This window comes from Gymnodraco acuticeps, unplaced genomic scaffold (genome assembly GCF_902827175.1).
Source record: "Gymnodraco acuticeps unplaced genomic scaffold, fGymAcu1.1, whole genome shotgun sequence".
Lineage (NCBI taxonomy): Eukaryota > Metazoa > Chordata > Actinopteri > Perciformes > Bathydraconidae > Gymnodraco > Gymnodraco acuticeps.
The window spans coordinates 4,438-23,969 of NW_022991967.1; the positions used below are offsets into that span (position 1 = coordinate 4,438).

Genomic DNA, 19,532 nt, shown 5'->3' on the forward strand with positions numbered 1-19,532 from the left:
CCACAAAAACACGAAGGTGACCGAGTGAATGGAAAACACAGAAGTCAGACACACACACACACACACACACACACACACACACACACACACACACACACACACGTTTTTCTTCCTGTTTTGACAGAATATAAATGTCAGTGTGGTTTTACCTGCAATTAAACCATCGTTCAGTTTAGTAGAAACACTCACCTGACATTTGAGATGTTATTCTGTGTGTGTGTGTGTGTGTGTGTGTGTGTGTGTGTGTGTGTGGTGTGTGTGTGTGTGTGTGTGTGTGTGTGTGTGTGTGTGTGTGTGTGTGTGTGTGTGTGTGTGTGTGTGTGTGTGTGTGTGTGTGTGTGTGTGTGTGTGTGTGTGTGTGTGCGTGTGTGTGTGTGTGTGACCTAGCATTACTATACTTGTGGGGACCTAAAACTGTCTACACAGTCCCTTAAGGGGACAAATTGGAGGTCCCCATGAGGGGGATCATTCATTTTAGGGTGAAGACTTGGTTAGGGTAAGGGTAAGGTTAAAGGTGGGGTAGGTAAGTTTCAGAAACCGGCTCGAGTGCACTAAAATTTGAAAGTACACAGCCGAAAAGAATCCGCCCCTTCCTTCAGACTTCCTTACAGAGCACCTGCTCCAACACACATGAACGCGCAATGCACACGGCCAATGACGGCACGCCCAATGAGGGTACAAGATACATTTGTGCGTGCACGAGATGGAAGGCTGACAGACAGGGCGGCAATCGCTAAACGGATTGGTTGTACTTTTTACAGAACCACAGGCTTCCACAGATGACATTTTTGTATGGATTTGTTGTCAAAGCACTTCAGATATTCATTGCTATCGGGATGTTAAGAGCATTCCATGGAATATAACATCAAGTGTATCTCGAGCCGGTTTCTCAAACTTACCTACCCCACCTTTAAGGTAAGGGTTAGGGTAAGGGTAAGGGTAAGGGTTAGGGTTAGGGTAAGGGTTAGGTTAAGGGTTAGGGTAAGGCTTAGGTTAAGGGTTAGGGTTAGGGTTAGGCATGTGTTGGTTAAGGTTAGGATAAGTCTCCAGGAAATGCATGTAAGTCAATGTAATGTCCCCTGAAGTGATGTATACATGGTATGTGTGTGTGTGTATACATGGTATGTGTGTTGTTGTGTGTGTGTGTGTGGTGTGTGTGTGTGGTGTGTGTGTGTGTGTGTGTGTGTGTGTGTGTGTGTGTGTGTGTGTGTGTGTGTGTGTGTGTTGTGTGTGTGTGTGTGTGTGTGTGTGTGTGTGTGTGTGTGTGTGTGTGTGTGTGTGTGTGTGTGTGTGTGAGGCAGAAGTGTGGGTGGTGAATAATACATAAACCGCAGTACTTCCACTGCTGTCTCCTCATCAGGTGATGCATGTAGTTCTCATTATAAGCAGCTTATTGGAAATTAGAATATTTCCTTTTGTATCAGTTAAAGGAAAATACAAGAGGAAACTCCTCTGAATCTCTAACGGCAACAAGAGGTGAAGATGACTTAGTTGATGTCTTTGTGTTGATTTGTGGTCTTGTTGAGGTCAGTCAGTGTCTCTCAGCTGTCAGGAGGTGTGTCTTTTAAACATGTCTTTGAAGTCAGTTTCTTTCTCCTTCTAGTTCTCTTTAAAACGCTTTGAGGCCCTTTTCTGCCTGTTTGAGTCATTGTGTAGTCATTCTGTTTCCCATAGTAGTGATGTGTCTCTCAGCTGTCAGGATGGGATGTTGTGAACTCTTTTCTGCATCTTTGTATAATTGTGTGTCTCTTTTTTGTTATTCTGTGTTACATGTTATCCGTCGTGTGTCTCTCAAATGTCAGGTTTCGTGTCTTTTTAAAGTTTTCTGTGTCTTTTTTTAGTCATTTTCAGTCTATTTTTAGGTGTTTCGTGTCTTGCTGTCGAGACATTTTAGCTGTCATGTGTCTCTTAGTTTTAAGGATGTGTATCTTTTCAATCTTTCCTTTGTTTTTGTAGTCATAATGTGTCCCTTTGTTGTCATATGTCCATTAGCGGTCATAATGTGTATCTCTTGCATGTTATGTGTGTTTTTGTATCATGTGTCTCTTTTGTCTCTAAGTCATCAGGATTGTTAGAGAATATTTCTTCTTTCTTCCTAAGTGTCAAATAATAATTCTTCCTTACTCCTAAGATATTGAACATGTACGATCAGCCCTGCTCCTTATCTCCGTAAGGAATGTGATCATGCAGTCGTATGTTGATACTAGGTTTTACAGCTTGACCTACAGGGCAGAGGGAGGTTTTGTGAGTGTGAGAACGCTAGCTTCTAAGCTCCAGAGATGGGAGAGACATCTCCTGTAGCTCCACAGATGTTTACGCCTCCCCCAATATGCTCATTAACTCTCTGATAGTTAAAAGGTCTATCCAGAGATAGGCTGGGCAGAATTGACATGACAACCCACCGTGCAGTCAGAACCTTTTGCTGCTGTGACTTGTGATGTGAATTCTCCGGCCGTTGACTTGTAATAAACTATCATTGTTTGACATCAAAGCTCCAACTGTCCTCGTGTCTCTCTGAGTCCTGACTCTCCATTGCTGCAGAAGTTTCCCTTACAAGGTCCACCTCGCTGTGTATTTCTTATTGAGTGTCCCATTTTAGTTGTCACTTGTCTCTCAGCTGTCAGGATGTGTATCTTTTAAAAGTTTCCGTTGGGTTTTTTTGTAATGAGTCTCTTTGAGGTCATTTCCTCTTCCTATTAAACCAGCTTCTAAAAACAGTTAGAAAATATCCTTAATTTTCTCTCTAAGTAAAATACAAGAGAAGCTGAAGGTAACCACAGAAAAGAGGAAGATGAGGTCTGACACACTGCAGCGCCCCGAGATATCGTCGTAGATTGATTGATTCATTTCTAAGTAGTGACCTTTGAAGGGCATGATGTCATCTTCTGTTTCAACACTTCTTTTCATTTCCACGGAGAGAAAAACCTTATGAGTGTGGTGTCTGTCCACAGAGCGTCAGATGGAGTGAACCAGAGCTGTAAAGCAGACCTTGCAGCAACAAGTAAGACTTTGTGATGATTTATTAATAATGTGTAACATGCAGGAGGTGGTGGGACACGGTTAGTTTAGGAAGAGAGGAGGTGGGACACGGTTAGTTTAGGAAGAGGGGGTGTGGGACACGGTTAGTTTAGGAAGAGAGGAGGTGGGACACGGTTAGTTTAGGAAGAGAGGGTGTGGGACACGGTTAGTTTAGGAAGAGAGGGTGTGGGACACAGTTAGTTTAGGAAGAGAGGGTGTGGGACACGGTTAGTTTAGGAAGAGAGGAGGTGGGACACGGTTAGTTTAGGAAGAGAGGGTGTGGGACACGGTTAGTTTAGGAAGAGAGGGTGTGGGACACGGTTAGTTTAGGAAGAGAGGAGGTGGGACACGGTTAGTTTAGGAAGAGAGGATGTGGGACACAGTTAGTTTAGGAAGAGAGGAGGTGGGACACGGTTAGTTTAGGAAGAGAGGGTGTGGGACACGGTTAGTTTAGGAAGAGAGGGTGTGGGACACGGTTAGTTTAGGAAGAGAGGAGGTGGGACACGGTTAGTTTAGGAAGAGAGGAGGTGGGACACGGTTAGTTAGGAAGAGAGGAGTGTGGGACACGGTTAGTTTAGGAAGAGAGGGTGTGGGACACGGTTAGTTTAGGAAGAGAGGGTGTGGGACACAGTTAGTTAGGAAGAGAGGGTGTGGGACACAGTTAGTTTAGGAAGAGAGGGATGTGGGACACGGTTAGTTTAGGAAGAGAGGAGGTGGGACACGGTTAGTTTAGGAAGAGAGGAGGTGGGACACGGTTAGTTTAGGAAGAGAGGAGGTGGGACACGGTTAGTTTAGGAAGAGAGGGTGTGGGACACGGTTAGTTTAGGAAGAGAGGGTGTGGGACACAGTTAGTTTAGGAAGAGAGGGGGTGGGACACAGTTAGTTTAGGAAGAGAGGATGTGGGACACGGTTAGTTTAGGAAGAGAGGAGGTGGGACACGGTTAGTTTAGGAAGAGAGGAGGTGGGACACGGTTAGTTTAGGAAGAGAGGGTGTGGGACACGGTTAGTTTAGGAAGAGAGGGTGTGGGACACAGTTAGTTTAGGAAGAGAGGGTGTGGGACACAGTTAGTTTAGGAAGAGAGGATGTGGGACACAGTTAGTTTAGGAAGAGAAGATGTGGGACACAGTTAGTTTAGGAAGAGAGGAGGTGGGACACGGTTAGTTTAGGAAGAGAGGGTGTGGGACACGGTTAGTTTAGGAAGAGAGGGTGTGGGACACGGTTAGTTTAGGAAGAGAGGGTGTGGGACACGGTTAGTTTAGGAAGAGAGGGTGTGGGACACGGTTAGTTTAGGAAGAGAAGAGGTGGGACACAGTTAGTTTAGGAAGAGAGGATGTGGGACACGGTTAGTTTAGGAAGAGAGGGTGTGGGACACGGTTAGTTTAGGAAGAGAGGGTGTGGGACACGGTTAGTTTAGGAAGAGAGGGTGTGGGACACAGTTAGTTTAGGAAGAGAAGATGTGGGACACAGTTAGTTTAGGAAGAGAGGATGTGGGACACGGTTAGTTTAGGAAGAGAGGGTGTGGGACACGGTTAGTTTAGGAAGAGAGGGTGTGGGACACGGTTAGTTTAGGAAGAGAAGAGGTGGGACACGGTTAGTTTAGGAAGAGAGGGTGTGGGACACGGTTAGTTTAGGAAGAGAGGGTGTGGGATACGGTTAGTTTAGGAAGAGAGGAGGTGGGACACGGTTAGTTTAGGAAGAGAGGGTGTGGGATACGGTTAGTTTAGGAAGAGAGGAGGTGGGACACGGTTAGTTTAGGAAGAGAGGGTGTGGGATACAGTTAGTTTAGGAAGAGAGGATGTGGGACACGGTTAGTTTAGGAAGAGAGGAGGTGGGACACGGTTAGTTTAGGAAGAGAGGAGGTGGGACACGGTTAGTTTAGGAAGAGAGGGTGTGGGATACGGTTAGTTTAGGAAGAGAGGGTGTGGGATACGGTTAGTTTAGGAAGAGAGGGTGTGGGATACGGTTAGTTTAGGAAGAGAGGAGGTGGGATACGGTTAGTTTAGGAAGAGAGGGTGTGGGATACGGTTAGTTTAGGAAGAGAGGGTGTGGGACACGGTTAGTTTAGGAAGAGAGGGTGTGGGATACGGTTAGTTTAGGAAGAGAGGGTGTGGGACACGGTTAGTTTAGGAAGAGAGGGTGTGGGACACGGTTAGTTTAGGAAGAGAGGGTGTGGGAGTTTTTTTGCAATGATTTTTTGAGACTTGATGACTTTAAATCACACAATGACAAATGTTGACTGAAGCTGATGTGTTTGACTTTTTATCATAATTTATATTCATTTAAATTATTTTGTATTTTATTAGTTGAATATTTCGGTGATTTTTTTATTATTTCTCATTCATATTAATATTTACATTTTAATAAATGTCATTTTTATTTTTTTAAATGACTGATTTCTGATTAAAGGCAGACTGAACTTGTATCTATATCTTTACATCAGTATTTTTCTTTATATATATATATATATATAGTATATATTTGGGCTGTTATTATTCTATTTATTTTCTCTACACATAAAAAAACTACTTTCAGATTAAAGGCACACTTAACTTAAATACATTTATTTTGATGATTTATTATTTAAATATTATATAATTGTAAATGTGCTGGTTTTGTTTGATTTAATTTGATTATTTTAATACTATTATTTCTTCTCGACAAAAAAACTGCCTCTGGATTTAAAGGCATGTCAGCTTTGATCTAACTTCAAGTCTGTTAGTGTTTTTCTTTCTCAAATTATTTTCAATTTATTTTCAATTATTTTTGTTTGATTTTATTTGGTTTCTTTTTTTTATTAAATTCCATCATTTTAGTTTTTTATTATTCAAATGTTTTTTTTATTTATTCGTTTTATTCTTTTTTAATTTTATTTAACAAAACTATTAAAATGTCAGATTTAAGGCAGATGATAAGTTTCTTTGTTTTTTATGTATGTATAGTGTATGTTAAAAAGTAGATTTGTATTTGAACAAAGCAAATACAGAATACGGACAATAAGTCAATTCAATACATAATTAGTTTAAAAGAATGTGACTCGACTTTAAGCATTGCCTATCTAGTGTCACACCTCCCAAAATGCAACAACCCTTTACTTCTTACCTGGCTAGTATCAGTGATATTTGGTGTGTTCAGAAGTCAAACCAGCCTACGTGCCTTTGAGCAGGACCCTGGATCTCTAGGTGAATTATGTGTTCAATTAAAGTCAATTCAAATTCAACGTGGAGCTAATTCTGGCCTTGAAACAGATGATTCCACATCTCATTATCACTGGGTATTTGTCTCACTTCAAGCAGGTGTTGGAGTGTGTGAGTAGAACCAGATCACACCACCTGCGGCAGGATGTCAAACATTTCTATGTCTGTTTGTTGTTCTCGATCACCTGTCAGTGCTTCTCGATGTGGTCAGGGTGTTATTGGATGTGCAGAAAAAGAACACCTTGACACCCACCACACAAATAAAGAAGCAACCGTTCTCTGTGTATGCAGGATGAGAAGAAAGAGGAAGCAGTGAAAGGAGCCTTCGTCAAAACACTTCAAACGCTGGACATCATAAATGGAGAGGAGTCAGAAACCCCGTCTGCTGGTCCTGCTTCTCGCTCTGATGCAGGTCTGCCATGGAGAGGGACGTTGTTCGAGTGACCCGGGCAACAGTAAGTTATTTTGGTTTTGTAGAGTAACTTAACAATCTAATTGTGGTGGAAATGCCATACTTAAATATACAAGCTTAAGCCAAATTATGTTATTTAATATAGAGTTATAGCATTTAACAGAATCTATTTCCAGCTGGAAGGCCAGATAACCTGCACTAGTAGATGGTACCAGAATCTGACCCCGTTGCAACAGGAAAACAAGCACAGGGAAAAGACAAAAGGGGGAGGTCTCAGCTAGAATTGACATTACAGGCTATTGAAATGGGCTAAACTTGCATACGAGCTAATTACAAACCTAAGATCCATATCATAATTGCCTGACAACCATTCTGTCTGAGAACATTTAGTTGCTAGGCGTGAATTCAAACTGTTAGAAAATAAAGTTACAGTGAAATTATATATCATTAAATAAGACTTATGATACATGTCTACAATACTAATGTCCGTCCAGGAGCCCACAATTGGTCACATCAAACTTAAAAATATAATAATAATAAAGCTTTATTTATATAGCACTTTTCATACAACACATGCAGCTCAAAGTGCTTTACAAAATGTTTTAACATCACAAGTTAAAAATAAACAACAATAAATTCCCCTCAGCTCAGATGTCAAGACCTTTACAGACATGCAGCAAAATATAACACTTTAACAGGTTAAGAGACGCAAGGAGGGAAAATGTATGATAATACAAATAAAATACAATAAAATAAATAATGGTTTATCTCGGAAAGATGAGACACAACACAAGTGAATCGATGCAACAATATAAAACCCAATAGAATAAAGTGAACATATAGGTACAAACATGTATGATTGAATTAATACATTTAATTATTTAATTTAAAAGAGTCCTCTCTTCTGTACGCAGCTCTGACAATTGTTCTTCTATTGATAGCCATGTTTTGTACTGACAGGATTCTTGCTTTTTGGGTTTCTTCTTGGTTTATTGTCCCTTTGGATAAAAGTAATGCAATATACAAAATGGTGCAAACCTTGAGAATTTTTCAGAATGTGTCCAATCACATCATTTAAAGTGATTAGAGAACAATATGTGGAAAGTTATGAAGAAAAAAAGTGTTTTGAATTAGATAGACCTGAACATCAGCAGGAGAGAACTCTTTAAAGTAGAGACACTACATACTGATATACACCTGAACATCAGCAGGAGAGAACTCTTTAAAGTAGAGACACTACATACTGATATACACCTGAACATCAGCAGGAGAGGACTCTTTAAAGTAGAGACACTACATACTGATATACACCTGAACATCAGCAGGAGAGGACTCTTTAAAGTAGAGACACTACATACTGATATACACCTGAACATCAGCAGGAGAGGACTCTTTAAAGTAGATACACTACATACTGATATACACCTGAACATCAGCAGGAGAGGACTCTTTAAAGTAGATACACTACATACTGATATATACCTGAACATCAGCAGGAGAGGACTCTTTAAAGTAGAGACACTACATACTGATATACATCTGAACATCAGCAGGAGAGGACTCTTTAAAGTAGATACACTACATACTGATATACACCTGAACATCAGCAGGAGAGGACTCTTTAAAGTAGAGACACTACATACTGATATACACCTGAACATCAGCAGGAGAGGACTCTTTAAAGTAGAGACACTACATACTGATATACACCTGAACATCAGCAGGAGAGGACTCTTTAAAGTAGAGACACTACATACTGATATACACCTGAACATCAGCAGGAGAGGACTCTTTAAAGTAGAGACACTACATACTGATATACACCTGAACATCAGCAGGAGAGGACTCTTTAAAGTAGAGACACTACATACTGATATACACCTGAACATCAGCAGGAGAGGACTCTTTAAAGTAGAGACACTACATACTGATATACACCTGAACATCAGCAGGAGAGGACTCTTTAAAGTAGAGACACTACATCCTGATATACACCTGCACATCAGCAGGAGAGGACTCTTTAAAGTAGTGTTAGAAATTAAAATCAATGTTTTGATAGCATAATGTACCCTAAACATACCGTCAGTTTAAATGCTGTTTTATACTGAAAAACCAGAAGTTCTTGTGCGTCCAGTTGTTAAGCTTTTATTCTGAAAATCCTTCATGACGACTTCCGTGACTACCGCCCATTAGTATCATTAAAGTGGCTATTGACGCCGTTAACATGTATTACATATAAAGTTATGAAAGAGATAAGGAGGAGAAAAGGCATGTGGAAGTAAGCAATGAATGTAAAATGTCGAAATCCTCTGTTTAACGCGATATCGGACACAGACGAACGAGAGGGGGAAGTCCCTTACGTCACTACAGCTCACAGAGAGGAGGAGCGAACAGCGAGCAAGCGGGAAGGACGAATGCTTGTACGGTCTCTTCTGCACGGCCGGCACTTGGGAGAGGGAGCTGCAGACTTTCTCTCCTGAATGAAATATCCTGTTTGTGACTTTACCACGCTTTTTATTAATTAAAGTACCAATTTGAAAACATCTCAGAGACTCCATTTAGTCTCCTTTTTAAGCTTCTCTTTCCTGGACACGAGAATAACCATCACAGTTAACAGTAGAGACACTACATGAAAATAAACATAATCTATCCTCTTTCATTTCTCTCCTTCACTTCCCACAGATATCACCTGCTCCTCTGACTACAACCGTACAATCACGTGTGTGTGGAACAGCGCGTATGATCATTCAGGCAGTGAGTGCACGATAGATGCCTTAAATAAAGACAAGTAAGGACAGATGTATAATTTACATACATGCAGATAAACAATTACTTTGATATCAAATATTATGTGTCTGAAGTCAAAATGAAATGGAACATGTTTTTTTTACAGGCCTAGAAGGAAATCTTCCAACGCTTCATGCACGCTCAAACCTGTTGAAGGCAGATCAACGCAAATGACCTGTAACATGGAGTTCTTTAGAGACGAAAACGTGAGTCTGATTATCTCGCTAATTATACGGCTGTGTAATAAATAAACAAACCACTGGACTCACAATATCAATTTTAAAATGATTGTATTGCTTCCGCTAACAAATATAGTTTAGTCTTAGTTATTAACGGTCTGCTATGCTTAGCAACCGTCTGCATTCCTTAGTAACGGTCTACTATCCTTAGTAACTGTCTGCTATCCTTACGGCCCGTCCACACACAGGCATGAAAAAAATCTTTCAAAGCTTCGCCCATTCACTTGAATGGGCGAAGATTTTGAATCTTCACCGAACTGCATTGTGGGGAGCGGAGCATGGCTTTGCAAGCATCGTGAGCATCAAAAGTTGAGCAATGTTCAACTTTTGATGCTCCCGATGCTTTCGAAGCTGGCATCATCCAATCAAATCCCGTTTATGCAAATCCCGCCAGTACAAGCGCTAGCCAATCAAACCGCGTGCAAGCTGGGAGAGCCAGACCGCAGTTCATTTCCTCATATTCAAAACGAGAAATTACGGTAGCAAATCACCCGGTTCTTTACGACCAGAACTATTTACCGGGATACAAACCGGAGGAGCGAGGCATGGAGGGAGGTGGCAGAGACAGTGGGTGACACTAGTAGGTTTTCGCCTGTTTGGGGATTTTATATCCAGTTTACTTCGTTTTAACATTGCTATTGCTTTGTATGTCGGGGGCGGGAGATTCATGTGATTGGTTGTTGGTCGCGTTGCTCGCAAAAAATCGCCAAGCTTCAGACACGCCCAGCATCAAGATTTTTCAAGATTTGTTTCATGCCTGTGTGTGGACCGGCCGTTAGTAACCGTCTGCTATGCTTAGCAACAGTCTGCAATCCATAGCAACGGTCTGTTATCCCAAGCAACAGTCTGCTATCATTAGCAACGGTCTGCTATCCTTAGCAACAGTGTGCCATCCTTAGTTATAGGGCTGCAACAAACGACTAATTTGATAATTGATTAATCTATCGATTAATGAAAGGATTAATCGACTATTCGGACTATTACTGTATGCCTTGCACAATTTCTCAAACGCTCTTATTTATCAACTTTTAGATTTAGCTTGAGGTTGTTTTAGGCATGTGGAAACTAACAATGAAGACAATAAAGATGAATACTTGATTCAAAAATACATATATTATAAATTAACTAAACAAATTGTGAACAAAATTAACATTGCTTTTTATTTAAATTAAATAAATAATAATTCACATCAAAAGAAACAACAATGTTTTAACAAATAGTATTAAATAATCTGATGACAGAACTGTGAACAGAATAGCTGAAACTTTAACTAACTAAATAACTCAGTTTCCTCTAATCATTAACCCATGTTTGTATAATGTAGTTAACTCCGTGTGTTGCTGCTAGCATACATAACACCTGACGTGGAAACGTTCCTCGTGGATGGGGCTACAGAGCTGCTAGAAAGACAGTCGAACCCGGTGCATTTCCTCCGTCTGCATGTGGAGCACTTTTGATAAATGTTTAGACAAACTGCTCGTGTTACCGCCCTTACATGATAAACTCTTATTGCACTTTAGGTAACGAGCATTGTCCACATCGAGGCGGGTAACATTTAACCACACCTTGGAGCGCTTCTCTCCGCCATCCCCTCCGTGTGTTGCTGCTTGTAGCAGCCGCGTGTGTGTAAACTGCCCCGCCCCCTCGCGCACAGACGGGGGAGAGAGATCCCGTCTGGATTGGAAAGATCGAAAATACATCATAGACGCATTTGTTTGTCTTTTTGCATATTAGAAACGAGTTGGCGACACTAAGACTGTGATATAATGTTTATGTAGCAATAACACATATGACATATCTTTTTTAAATGTCTCCAGTACCGATAAAAAAGCCGATAACGTCGGAGCTTAACGCGTAAAACACACGTGATGACGTCACCAACGAATCGACGACTGAATTAGTTGTTGCACCCCTACTTAGTAACAGTCTCCTGTCCTAAGTAATGGTCTGCTATCCTTAACAACGGTCTGCTATCCTTAGCAACAGTGTGCCATCCTTAGTAACATACTCCTATCCCTTAGTAACGGTCTGCTATCCTTAGTAACCGTCTGCTATGCTTAGCAACAGTGTGCCATCCTTAGCAACGGTCTGCTATCCCTAGGAACAGTGTGCCATCCTTGGCAACGGTCTGCTATCCCTAGCAACAGTGTGCCATCCTTAGCAACGGTCTGCTATCCTTAGCGACGGTCAGCTAGCCAAAAAGAGCTTTCAACCAAACCCTGTAACAATTTGTTTTTATGTTTCCTAATCTTTATTGGTGACATTTTAAGGGGCAGGCATATAGCTATTCTCAGTATTTGTGCTAAGCTAAGCTAACTAGGCGAAGGCTACTAGTTGTTAAATAACATTTAGAGTACAAATATAAGAGTTGTATTCATCTTCTTATCCAACTCTCGATACAGCAATAATATTTACATTAAAGACTATTAGCTTGAGCTTTTAATCATATTCTCACCTTTATAAAAACATCACCTACCAACAGCTACTCTCATTTCATGTTGTATTGTTGTCCTATGAATGTTTTTTTTTAATCAACATTATTTTCTTACATTTTCTTAGTTTCAACCTGCCGATATCTTCTCCATGAATCTGACCTGTAATCCTGGGCCGGCCAATGTGACCATGTGCTTCCAGCCAGAGCATCACAGTGAGTACAATGAATATATCACCTTATGTGATTCAATCTGTGAGCTATTCATGATGACCTAAAACAAACTCTGTGTGTGTTTGATTCTGCAGTAAAGCTGAACCCTCCACAACGACCTCATATCAACTTCACCACCATTTCCTGGCACCCCCAAGTTAAAAAGAGATACAAAATCACACTGTACAAGTGCCAGTTGCAGTGGAAACAAGAGAAGCAGTCATGGAGTGTGTGTATATATGTTGTTACTGCGTTAGTATTTTAATGCATGAATAATTGTGTAATTATTTAGGCATAATTTCGCGTTCACACCAGCCTTGATAGTCTGGTTGAACCCTGGTTTAACCCCTTGGTGGGATCCAAGTCTCAGATAGCTTTAAGTGAACTAAGGTCTGTTTTATTTCTATTGTGAACATGCGTCAAACCCAAAAAACATTATTGTGTATTTGCATTTGTTTGAATAAACTAAACTAGTTCTGGTGAACTAGTAGTCAGTGGTGCTACCGCTGAGTTTGGTGAACTTAAAATGTATCAGCCAACAAATGAGACAATAATTAGCTAGCTAACACTCGCCGCCTCACTAGAAAATGATAGTTGAAACCCAGAGCTACCGCTGGTCGGCTCCCCGCTGTTTTGCTCATTTCCTGTAACCAGTGTAGGATAAAACATGAAGGAATAAGCAAACTAGCTAGCTAACTAGCCCGTTAGCAGCTAAGTGTCTTCTCATTCTCGTTCCATTGTAGAAAAGCACACCAGCCATGTTGAGCAGTTTACTATACAACTAACCTTACGTATGTTTATGTTTGAAACTCAGACTAGCACTGCCTGCTGGTTAGAAGAGTTATTTAGTCTTAGCAGTTGCAGAACATACGTGACATGGCTGTTGGTTGTCGTTTTTCATGTGCGACTTTTTGGCCAAAACACAGCAATCGACACATGTTTTGGTGAGTCACAGCCTTTAGTTCTGGACAGTTCTTTAGATTGTTTAATAACTTGCACACATGTTGTAGGATATCAAGAAACACTACATGAACATCAGCTTACTCAACATCCACTCATTTCTTCTCTGTCAGGATCCGTCTGTGCAGAAAAACACAAATACTTATCCATGGAAGTGGGAAGAATCAGGGTCCGCTGTAGAGCTTGACGATGATTGGCTGATTCGAGGCAAGAGGTACGAGGCACGCGTTCGAGTGAAGTCCGAAGAGACAGACCAAAGCTCTACCTGGAGTGGCTGGAGCCCCACTGCATCATGGGTATCCACCGTTGGAAGAACGGAACAACCCCAACCACCATCAGGTAAAGACGGCCAAATATCAACATAGATTGATTTTGTTTATGAAGGTCAATGTAAAGATTTTAGATACTAATTTGTGGGATTTGTATTCCTATTTGTTATGCTAATTAAGGATCATTAGAAAAAGAGTGTGGTATGTTCTCTTCCTGTATTTGAATTCCTGAGAATTAAGGAAACAAGTCGGACAAAAAAACTTTTTCTATGTTAATAATTTTTTGTTGTTTTTTTTATAACATATCACATGGAAACATGTTATAGTTTGATTGAACAGCTATAGAGGTCATGTGAATCAAGATCAAGCAAAGCCAAATAAACCTTGATATGCTAACGGTATATTCTCTGTCCTGTGTTTGTCAGATCTTGCTTGGCGTGTTTCGGGCCTTTTTGCCGTTGCAGCTGCGATTGCAGTGTTTCTGGTTATCGTACGATTTAAGACTGACAAAACCACCTGGTAAGCAACAACACAGTACTTTTACAAGACCTTAACTAAATGTTGTTCAAGAGCAATAAGCTATATTTGTTCTAACCTTGCTCATGTCTTTGTGTTTTATAGGGTTTACATCGTGAAGATAATCAAAGGTCCGCCTATTCCCAACCCAGAGAAATCCTTCCTGAAGGATCTAAAGTTCGAGGTGAGCTTAAATATGCTTTTCTTTTAACCTCTTAGGCCCCACGGACCCGGTTCCGGGACCGAAATCGCGTTATTTGCAGGAAACAACGTCTAAAGAACCGTAATATTTAATAAACTATGAATATGTTATATCCATATAACGGGAAAAAACACACAATGCCTATTACTGCACCGATAATCACTCTTAGCTCCCTTATTACTTATCCTAGCTGCACATCCAACACATCGTTTATGATCGTAAAGACACAGAATCTAACGGTGCCCACCTCAACACTGAAGGATACAAACTCCCGACGTTATCAACAAAAACGTACATCAAGACATGTGGCGCTAGGTAGCCTACAACGCTAACATGGCTTACCTTGGTTTTGTCTGGTCAAAACTGGTCTTCAATAGCATTAAAACGATAACAACGATACTGTACTTAATCCATAGGTTAATATCCAATGTGGCTGTGTCCCCTTTGAAATGTTCTGATAATCTAAGCAATAAAACTGCAATTCCATTCTCAAACATCAGAGCAGGGATATTCCTACGCTCTGTAGCAAGATTGAATGCGCGAAGACGCCCCTTTTTTTAACATGAGTGTGTGCGGGACGATTTCCCTTCGATTCTATTGGCTCTAACGGTCAGAAAAAGATGTCACATGTCAAAATTGAACAAGAGATAAGGAAAATCCACCCAAATGGCCCCAGAAGAGGTTTTTCTTGCTAAATCTGTCTAAAAAGGTCAAATATCACTTGTTTTGCATCAATCTTGATACAGGGTACTTATTATATGTTGTACTTTGGATTCCTAAAGCTTTTAGTCTACTAACCCATCATTCAAGGTTAGTTTTCACTATAAGTACAACATATTTTTTGGACGGACACTATAATTTACAGTTTTTGACTATGTTCAATCAGAATTGTCTTTAAAATAGAAAACATCTATATTGATTCTGACTCTTCTACATCCAACTCACAGGTTTATCATTACTTTGAGAAAAAGATTATTCATTTAACCCTTTTAGAAGATATGGTCATTTGTTCTGGGAATGTCATTTTCGAGCCTGAGACCTGAACAACAGGCTTGGGGCTGACCAAAAACAACGATATATGAAAACACAATCAACTAAAAGCTGAGAAGAGAGACACACTTTGTTATAAATATATAATTGATTTGTGGATTTCGAGACTTGTGTTTTCTGTTGGATTTTTTGTTTAACGATAGTAGAGATAATACAAATATCTTCTCTGGCTCTCCTTTTAAGTTTTTTTAAAACCCAGACATTTGTTCAACCGTGACATTTGCATAGTTTTGACCGTCGATATTGGACATCTGGAGTGTGTTATTATGTACAGACTAACGCTAACATTAGTCCGTCCTTTTGTGATGCAGCTTTGCAATGAAAGGAGCATAAAGAAAGGGAGGTGAAAAGGGAACGTTTATTATAACAGGTGTTGCATCAATTTGGTTTAAAGTATTATACAGTACCTCCACTACATTTATCTGACAGCTTTTACGGATTCAGATTACTTTCTAATAAAAACTATGAATCCACTAATAAATAAACATGTATTATAGGATCAGATATCTAAAGTCATTAAAGATAGCTCTAGATTTCAGCTGTGATGAACACATTGATGCATCAATAGTCATAATAATTGGTCAACCGCTTAGAGATGTCCCGCCCCTTGTGTTGGAGCGCTAGCCATTAGCAGCGCAATAGTTCCATAGTGATGTCACTATGTCCCACAAGTAAACAAAGGAGTCCAATGGAGGCATATTTTTACAGTTTACTCTTGCTACTTTTACTTATCTGAATATGTGAGTTCTTCCATCACTGTTTTCATATAGATTTAGAACCTTAACGGGTACTTTTAACACTTTAAGTATATTTAAATATATCTTGAACACTTTTTTACTTTCACTTAAGTAAGAATTAGGATGGACGTATCTTGTACTTCTTCCACCTCTGGCTTTATGCATCTTTACAGCCGTTATAATCCAATGAATATTTAAAATGAGATAAGAAGTACTTTATTGATCCCAAGTTGGGTAATGTTTGTGTTGCAGCAGCATAAAAAGACATGGCATTGTACAATAGAATAAACCTTCCAAAATGTCAACATCTCAATAGCATTAGCAAAACATATAAGAAAATATACAGTACATGTTGAATTACAAATGTACAGTGACACAATATAAAACAGGACATTATATATACATAAGTATGTGAGGAATGGAATATTAAATATTAGATTGGATATAAATGTTTCACGTTTCAAGGCTTTTATTGTCAACATAGCTACAGTTTAGATATATCAACGACAACCTGAGGTCACAGGCTCCTCCTCCAACGCAAAAAAACAGATGAAATATTACAGGTAGATAAAATAGAATGTAATAGAAACAGTGCCCAATAGTCTCTATGCCGTCACTGGAATATTGAAATGTAACATGTACAGTGTGATATTAGCAACATGTCCTTTAACCTCCTCTTCTCCTGCAGAGTCGGTCGAGTCCTCACTTCCTCATCGCTTCGGGGGAACTGGACTCAGTGGAGATCTCCTCCTGTGTGGACGCAGTGTTGCCGTGCAGCCAGGAGGAGGCGCTGCTGCACAAAATCAGAAGCGAAATGACCCACGAATCCACCAGTTCAGACTTCTCCAACCCCAATTACTCCCATCTCCTCCCCCAAACTCCTCCTCCTCCTCCTCCTCCTCCTCCTCCTCCTCCTCCTCCTCCTCCTCCTCCTCCTCCTCCTCCTCCTCCTCCTCCTCCTCCTCCTCACATGTCCTCCATCACAGCAGGGAACCTCCCTCAATGCGTCTCCGACGCTCCTTACGGGCCGGTGGGAGGTCAAAGAAGTGAAAAGGAAACGGATGAAGACAGAGGGAAGAAGGAGGAGGAGGAAATCCATCAGTTGTTCTCTAAAGGGAGTGAAGCCATGCTGCTGGTTTCAGACTATGAGAGGGTGGAGGAGTTAAAGGGGGAGAGAGGGAGGCTGCAGAGCTTAGATTCAGGTGTTGGTAGTGGGGGAGAGGAGGTGAGTCAGGAGAGCATGGAGGAGGTGAGTCAGGAGAGCATGGAGGAGGAGAGCATCACTGTGGAGGAGAGGGAGGAAGGGAATGAGGAGGAGAGGAAGGAGAAAGCGCAGAGGGAGGAGGTGAAGGAGGAGGAGAGAGAGAAGGAGGAGGAGAGAGAGGAGGAGGAGGAGGAGGAGAGAGTTGATTTCCACAAGATGTTTGGAGGTGGGGGCATTCAGGTGTGCTCTGGTTATAAAAAGATGCACCTGGTAGAGGAAGAGGAGACAGAAGAACTCCTGCTGTCTCCTCCTTCCTCCTGCTCCTCCCCCTCTCTCCCCTCTCTCCCCTCTCTCCCCTCTCTCCCCTCTCTGGGCTTCTCTGAGGGTTTGAAACCTGACCTCCTGGAGAGAATGTCTCTGATGAGCCGCAGCCGGTCAGTGGCGCCCTCTGGTGACGGATACATGCCGGTACGACAGGAACAGAGCTGACAAATAAATACATTATTCTCAGACAGTGTTTGCTCCGTCGCCTGCAGCTGGTCCAAAATGCGGCTGCACGCCTTCTTACCGGGAAGAGACGTTATGACCACATCACACCTTCCTGCCAGTTACAGGATCCAGTTCAAGTACTTACTTGTTGTTTTTAAATCTTGCATGGACTGGCACCACGTTACCTGTCTGCGTTGTTGCACCGCCATGCTCCAGCTAGAGCACTGCGCTCAGCTCAGCAGAACATGTTGGTGGTTCCTCGGAGCAGGAAACCCCAGAGGTCAGAGGGCTTTCAGTGTTGCAGCTCCCAGACTGTGGAACAGCCTTTCTTTCTTTTCTTTACTGTCATTACGTAGTACAGGTATCAGTAAGTGGTTTCTCTGCATTTGACCCATCCTAGTGTTAGGAGCAGTGGGCGCCCGGGGAGCAGTGCCTTGCTCAGGGACACCTCGGTAGCACTTGGTCTTGCCGGGGCTTGAACTGGTGACCTTCCAGTTGCCAAGCCAAGTCCCTATGCACTTGGCCACCACCGCGCAGCCTCCCAGTACATGTAGTACCGGGCTGCTGAATCTATTGAACTTTTTAAATCTCATCTGAAACTCACCTCTTTGCACTGGCTTTGAAGACTATCATGTTTTTAATGATTCTTTTATTATTTTACTCCCATTGTGTTCTTTGATATTGTATTGATTGCCCTACAGCACTTTGGTCAACTGAGCTTGTTTTAAATGTGCTATAAACACACAGATTGATTGAGAACAGAATTGGGGGAAAAGCTTTTAAATATACTGCTGTGTGGAATAATGTGCAGGTGTCATCACTTTGGGGAAGTTCAGGTCCATCTTGAAGGACAGAGAACACAGACTCAAGGTCGATGTGCTTGCTTTTTTATCCCCTCATTGAGTTTTTTGCTCTATAACAATTTGTGTTATTTGCATATCGACTGGCCATTTCATTTGTGTTTGACGACAGCTGTGTTTGTCTGCCTGTCTGCTTTGTGTTGTAAACATTGTTGATGCTCCTCTTGGCCCGACTGCCCTTTCAAAATAGATGTTTATCTCAGAGTCTTTTGGATTACCTGAAAATAAACCCGACAGCGGCAGTTTTCATTTCAATTGTATTTATTTAGTTAGCCGCTACAGTATACTGGTGTCATAGATGTCTTTATGATTGACTCTTTAAGTACAATCTTTACATATTTATAAAAACATTTTGATACTGAACCGTTAAAATATGATTCGTGAAACATGTATAATATATATGAACCCATGTATGGCAGCTGTTTCACAAAGTACTGACGGGAAAGATGAATATTTTCATGGACAAAACTTGATTTGAATCTGAATGTCTTCAGTTGTTCTCATCGCTGCAGCTATTACCATTCATTGTCCTGTTGTTGCTTCTCTGTACATTGTTTTTATAAGAAGAATAAGTGTTTTTATAAAATACATGAGAAGTAAATACTTGCTTTGTTATTATGTTTGACCTGAAGCATGATGCATATATGATTCACAAAGGGTCAAATAGGCAACAGAATAAATCAAATACATATTCAAAAAGTAATCAAATGATATCCCACTCAATCAAAGTGAGAGAGAAATAATACACCATTGTTTTTCATTAATAATACAATAACATTATATAAAAAGATAGATTATTCAAGATAAAATAAATAAATAAAAATAATTAAATTAATAAATCACTTAAAATAAACTAACTAACTAATAAATTAAAAACAATATAAAAATACTGTTACAAAAAGGTCGATGAAAAAAACTAGGGATGAATTAAGCTGACTCGAGTCACAACA

The 19,532-nt window shown here is 40.7% G+C and overlaps 1 protein-coding gene across 2 annotated transcripts; it reads left to right on the forward strand.

The window, feature by feature from the left end:
* Positions 1 to 2,740: 2,740 nt before the first annotated feature.
* On the forward strand, positions 2,741 to 19,183 carry LOC117536052. 2 transcript variants are annotated; one of them, XM_034200783.1, is made up of 10 exons: positions 2,741 to 3,001; positions 6,505 to 6,668; positions 9,308 to 9,413; positions 9,519 to 9,618; positions 12,211 to 12,298; positions 12,391 to 12,524; positions 13,384 to 13,594; positions 13,950 to 14,043; positions 14,146 to 14,224; positions 16,718 to 19,183. In XM_034200783.1, the coding sequence occupies exons 2-10, from the start codon at positions 6,572 to 6,574 to the stop codon at positions 17,720 to 17,722; spliced, it is 1,914 nt and encodes a 637-aa protein (XP_034056674.1). In that variant the 5' UTR covers positions 2,741 to 3,001; positions 6,505 to 6,571; the 3' UTR covers positions 17,723 to 19,183. The 2 variants fall into 2 exon arrangements, with proteins under 2 accessions (XP_034056674.1, XP_034056672.1); XM_034200781.1 differs by having other exon boundaries at positions 2,746 to 3,001; positions 13,369 to 13,594.
* Positions 19,184 to 19,532: the final 349 nt, after the last annotated feature.

Coding starts and splice junctions, on each gene's coding strand:
- LOC117536052 (XM_034200781.1), top strand. CDS start 6,572: ATGGAGAGGAGTCAGAAACCCCGTCTGCTGGTCCTGCTTCTCGCTCTG. Junction 13,595..13,949: donor ACAACCCCAACCACCATCAG/GTAAAGACGGCC, acceptor TGTGTTTGTCAG/ATCTTGCTTGGCGTGTTTCG. Junction 14,225..16,717: donor TGAAGGATCTAAAGTTCGAG/GTGAGCTTAAAT, acceptor CTTCTCCTGCAG/AGTCGGTCGAGTCCTCACTT.